This window comes from Fulmarus glacialis, unplaced genomic scaffold (genome assembly GCF_000690835.1).
Source record: "Fulmarus glacialis isolate BGI_N327 unplaced genomic scaffold, ASM69083v1 scaffold16932, whole genome shotgun sequence".
NCBI lineage: Eukaryota > Metazoa > Chordata > Aves > Procellariiformes > Procellariidae > Fulmarus > Fulmarus glacialis.
The window spans coordinates 14,915-21,216 of NW_009200057.1; the positions used below are offsets into that span (position 1 = coordinate 14,915).

Sequence of the window (6,302 nt, forward strand, 5' to 3'; positions counted from 1 at the left end):
GCCATCTATTATTTCAGAGAAAAATCAGATTGAAGACAGCACACTTCTCATATATCAGACTGATTAGTTAGTTACTACTCCTTTTGTGCATTGGAACATACCCACACCACTCAATGCATTCATATGCAATACTAATTCTACCCTTCAGAAAAAGGAAGGCCAAGAAATATTCTATTTTGTCATAGACACCACCTTTACTGTTTTTTTTCCAAGCATGACAACTTAAGTAAAAAAAAGTCAGAGCACAAAACATTTTGAAGTTTCAGCTACCACCATTTGTGTTCCTTTGTGATAGTTTATACACTTTTTCTGAAAACCCTCCTCCCAAAACTTAAGTGGGCTTCAAAACGCTTTACAAGAGAAAGAGCAAGTCAGGAGTAAGTTCAGTTCTGTCTAGTACCCCCAAAGTTACAATTACATCTGGCAAGTTTCATATTGTCTATTTAATCACTCCAGATCAGAAGCAGTTCTAGTTAATGCCAATTCATTTGTTCACTCAAGCCCTGCAATACAGGGGGAAAAGAAATTATGGTCATTAATAGTTTATAATGCTGTCTTGGGACACAAATGTATTAATACAGCTTAAGAGTTTCCCATGCATCTGGTCTACTGGCTTCCAGATAGATGAGGGCTAAAGTTCCTTTGACTTTCTGGGGATATTCTGAGAGGCCAAAGTAACTGCAGAGGCAAGATATATGCATGCGCCAACTGTTTTAGCTGGGAGTCAAACACCTCAATGTTAAACAGCAGTCTAAGGAAGCATTCTCTTCCCACTGAGGGGATACTCTAAATACTGCTGCTTGCCAGAAAAGGCTTAAAAAAAATGCTGTAGCTATGAATGTACCAAAAAAAGCTGTTTTCAGGTAGGGGGAATAGAATGAGCAATTCAACAGTACACATGAAAAGCTTGCATCTTTCACTGACTTATTCACTTCACAATCACTGACAAGACTGAAGTACATATTTCTGCACCTGCAATTGCAAAAGCAGATAAAATATTTAATATGTAATTTACAATGTATTTTACCAGCTTGGCATACAGGATGAACAGAATATATCAAAGTAGTTGACAGTTATAGGCTTGTGGAGGCCCTGCAAAAATATTACTTCAGATATCTGCTAATTTAAAAAAAAAAAATCAATTTGCATTTTAGAAGTGATACAATTCAATCTACCACAAAATACAAAGAGCTGCAAAAACGTATACCATTCCAACAACAATGTATATAAGTTATTAAATAATGATCTGATTTAAAAGAATATAAATGAAGCCTTTAAGTAGGTCTTTTCTACATGCATATTATTCCTCATTAAAGAAAAATATGTAAAAAGGCCATTGGTAATTGCTTTGTTAACCACTGTAGAAAATGCCAATTCTCTGGTCACAGATGCCACTAGTTTAGCACTTAAGGTCTCTGCAGTGTTACATGTGATTATTTTTAAATACTGTTAATTCTATTACTCCATTGGTAAAGAATGCGTGACTTGGAATATGGCAGTCTTCATATTGAGAGGGCAGTGATGCACAGTTTTATAATTATCCAGAAGAACAGCACCCTCCACTGCTCTGTACTTGTGGCTCATCATCAATGATCTGTACACCTCGCCTTGCTATTCCTGACTGACTGGAACCATTGCCTCGTGCTCTTTCATCCACTTGAGCAGTTTCTATCATTCCTGTAAAGGAAGAAATGTATTAGATTATATTCCACTGCATTTTTACACAAGACTGAGATCTTAATCTATTTGAGTTACATGCACAAAGTTCAGCAAGACTGGGTCTCCTATTTATTATGCAGAAGTAAGTACTGGGGTATCACATGGCATAGCCGCAAGAACATATTTAAATCTTCCTAAAGCACCAAACATACAGCAGCTCCTGCTGACTAAGGGAGACCTCAGATGTTCTGGGGTTTAAAAGCTAGATTTACCCACCCATATCAAGAACATTCTGTTAAAAAAGAACACAAACAAGAAACCCCACATACCACACATATACCACCCCAGCCCCCCCAAAAAAAACCCCAACCTACTCTTCAGACATGCAGGTGAAGTTTTACTTAAATTCCTGTATCATAAGAACACAGTGAGTAGGACAACTTCCCTGCATTGCAACCTTTTTATCCTACATTCCGTGACCTTTACCATTTGCTTAGACCGCTTTGTAAATTTGCATCATTACAACTTCGAGTTTATGATTTGTAATTGATATCATTTGAGAAGAATTTTGAAAGAAGTTGAAACAGAGGGTTTGAAGCAGGCAATAGCGAGACCAGTCACATGAAGTTTGATTTGAGGTTACGAGGTCACTATTTACACATGCTGAGTGAAACAGCAGTCAGTGCTCCAACAAATGACAGAAAGACATTTTTGGAGTACAGCATGATTTTGCAATATTGTAAGCATCCATACATCAAGCTTCCATAGCTGTTACAGTACACAAGTGGCTTGAAGTCGACTCAGATGAAGTCAGTTCTTAGTAATAGTTTAGATTAAGGCTTTTGTATACGGTTTTAAGCATTCTGAAGCCTTGAGCATTTTGTGAATGAGCTCTTTACCAACAAACTAGATAATACCTACTTTTACAAAGATCAAGAAACAGTTCTTCAATTCCTTTGTTCTGTTTAGCTGAAGTATGATAATGTTTTGCTCCAACAGATTCAGCATACCTGTAGGAATGCAGACACAGAACTTCATTGTACTAGAGGACTCAATCTTTCTAAACCACTTTACATGAAGCAAAAAGATGATCACAAGAGGTTTTATTCCGAGTTCAGAGTTAAACTACACATGCTGATTTAATGTAAAAATGGAATTATGTGGTTAAAACTGTGATGATTGATGAAAAATACTAGATGAAATAAAGTTTCACGTCTAGAAATGCACTTAAGCTGCAAATGTTGACTTTAATCATGTACAACTCTCAAGTTACACTTTGGTCAGTAAGGACATTCTGGGACTCGGATACTAACAGAACACTTAACATAGCAGCTAGCTAGGCACTGCTGGTTTATGCCTGCCAGTTGTTAACAGCATCACAAGTTTATTACTCCGGCATAATTCTGCAATGACTGTTTCTATTTATAATTGGTGTGACTTACGTTTCTGCTTCTTGCACTGAAACATGTCTCTCTTTTTCCAAGTCTATTTTGTTACCTGTTGGAAACAAGTTAATCTTTCAAGTCTTTGTACGCAAAAATTACCCAAAAGAAAGCAGTCATATAATTGCTGTACCCCATCATTTTCTTACAAGCTGTCCCAGTAAAGACCGACTCTTACACAGGTCTCAACGATATGATTAAAGATTTGGAGCACAACGATACGATTAAAGAATCCCCTTTCACTCAAGCATTTACAGGCAATGAAGATGAAGTCCTACTTCTGTAGAGAGATCGGGATAGCCAAGTACCTCTGTATAAGCCACCAATTCAGCCTTCTGCTTTTCTTTTGTAATTTATTAGCAGCTTATCTGAGCTGCAGAGGTAGTTTTTGTAGAATATCCATACATCTATCCTCCTTAAAGTGTTTTAATCACTAGATCCGATTTTAAACCTAAACACAGTATTTCGGTCGCATTCTGTTTGCATTGAAATATCCAAGCTTTAAGATTCATTCCACCCCCAAGCACTTGATTATGAAAACAGACAAGCATCCAGTCTATGCCACTGAGAACAGTAAAAACATGACATTTGAGTACTTGCAAGAAGTATAATACACATTTGAGGTTTATGTTTCTCTTTGCTAAACTACAGTCTGCAGGTGTCTGTACCATGCACTTCTGACATGGTGTATCATTAAACAGCTTGTTTTTTGAAACTAACTCTTGTCTTCCTCAGTGTGATCTACTGAAACTTCTAGCTCCAACTGAATTTTAAATATAAAACTAACATAAGCTTTTCTCTTCACATGTACAAGCTGTCAAAGCAGTGTTTGGAAGATGCTATTAATCAAAAGAAGCATTTCTGATTCAGTCATTAGAATCATGTGTTAAAAGACTTACCTACTATACATAAACAGATTTCATTTCCCAACATTTTTCTTAATTCCTTAACCCAGTTTTTTACCTGCAAAAAGAACAGAGGTAAGTTTATTTTCACTTGATATACTACTAGCTTAGGCATTGCAGAACTGACCCGTTTTCTTCATTAACTGCTTACTCTAAACTTGAAACAAACATGTTTAGAGCAACATAGATGGACAAAATATTCTTTAGATAGCTACGCATGGCTCTTGTTAAAAAAATAGTTTGCAGCTGAAATTAAGAGCAAATGACTTAGATAAAACAGTTAAATTACTGCAGAAATATAACTCACCACACTCATGTTAGCCCCACTCCAAAGAACAAGTTCACTGCATTGGCCACTTTAGGTCAGGAATGAGATCTTTTATCAACAGGCACTTACTGACAGATCATAAATGGTACTTTAAAGGTAGAGGTAACCTGAGTTGTTCAGGTTAGATTATAACAGATGTTTTGTTTCCTGAGAGAACAGATGGGACAAGAGTGTCAAGTCAGCTGATGGTAAGGCATCTATTACCAATTCTGTTGTCATGCTTTGAAGTTGTATGATCACTGCATTGACTTAGGGACTGCTATTCTAAGGGAATTTAGGTCGTGAAGACAGGAAATCACTTCAAGAACCTATAAATAGTTAGGATACTGATACAGAGGTAGTTATGCAGTAACTTCTGCAAATTAACCTTCTCCTCCCCCCCCCCTAAGAATTTAAGTGTTCTGGTATCACAGAATTTTACTAGGTAGAGCTCAGCACAAGCCGAAGTCATACTCACAAGTCATCACAATTCTGCAGATGGGGGACAAGAGTTTAACTGCTAGCACAAGTGCTTTACTTGCCCTACATCAGACTATTTAAATTACTTAAGCTATTTGTGGAACTATACCCTTATATTATTTCTATCACTGCTAACCTAAGCCTTGCCCATACAACCACAATTTCTTACTCCTCTACACAGAAGTCCTACTGGTTTCGCCATAAATTAATCGGAGACAAACTCACTTAGGAAAGGGTGTCACCAGTTTTCAGCTGGAACATCCTGTAAAGTGACAGCACTGATTTGACACAGTGTTGAAAAAACCTCACCTGCTCAGACTGATCAACTAATTGATCAAATAATTAGTCATCGAATTTCAGGTTTTGATGAGGATTTGAAGTCCAAATATCTATTATCACTGTGAAAGTAATGTTTCCACTATCATGTATTGCAATTTCAGAGTTCTCAGATCTGTAAAAGGTCATGTCACTTAATATCTTTTAGTAATTTGGTTTATACAGTAGAGATCAGTATTGCATACTATCACAACAGTACCAGTTTATGTTTATAGCCTATCACAGGTAACTCACACATCTAATTCTCTGGTGTTCTTTGCATAACCCTGCTAGAACTTCAGTAGACTGAAAAAGTCAGCCTTCAAAAGAATACTAATAAGGCGTATTCTTCCATTATATGATCTAAATTTGCAGATGTAATATATTGCTATTGCAAAAAACAGAAGATTCCCATTTACCCACTCATATCACAGATTATCTTTCAATCAGTTTACATCTTGCATAGAGGTAAAAATCTGTCCAGTACCTTTTGAAAAGAGTCTTCATCTGTTATATCATACACTAGAATAGCGCCATTAGAATCCCTGTAGTAGATTGGCCCCAATGCATGAAATCTTTCTTGACCAGCTGTATCCTGTATTTAAAATACACTCGTTAGCATTTAAGACAAAGCAAACAATACTTCAAGAACCTCCAAATACTTTGAAATTTTACTTTATTAGAAAGTGCCTAACATTTGAGTTCTAGTAAGCCTAAGTAATTTTTCACAAAAATATTCTATTTAGCTAGGGGAGGGAAAATACGAAAGTAAACATACCCATATTGCAAGGTTTACTCTTTTCCCACCAATATTTAGCTTCTTTGTAAGAAAAGATGCCTGGAAAGCAAAACAGATTAGAGTTAAGTTTCACACACCAATATCTCATTTGACTTCAGATTAAATTTACTAATAAAAACATCTGAATCAAGAAAAGACAGATTTCTGGATCATAATACTACTTAAGCCAGAAGGCTGAGTCAATACTAAGCCAGTTAGTCATTTCACTACAGTTTGCCAGGAGTCTATTCTAAATAAATTTGGCTTAAGCCAATCATTTACTATATCTTTTTGCTGTAGTTTTGAACGATTTGGGAAGGATAAGAGAGTTGTGTGGAAAGAGTCTGAATTCACAATGCTGATAAGTCTACGCTGAACTTGAAGGATTTCACGAAAGTACATGAAGTTTGGGTAGG

At 36.4% G+C, this 6,302-nt stretch overlaps 1 protein-coding gene across 1 annotated transcript; it reads right to left on the reverse strand.

Moving 5' to 3' along the window:
* Nucleotides 1–530: 530 nt before the first annotated feature.
* Nucleotides 531–5,946, reverse strand: RAB21 (RAB21, member RAS oncogene family; the record flags this gene model as incomplete). The annotated part of the gene is made up of 6 exons (XM_009573464.1): nt 531–1,677; nt 2,581–2,669; nt 3,102–3,156; nt 4,001–4,064; nt 5,596–5,703; nt 5,887–5,946. Coding segments are annotated over 6 exons (516 nt in total), but the record flags the coding sequence as incomplete, so codon positions are not given.
* Between the last annotated feature and the right edge of the window lie 356 nt (nt 5,947–6,302).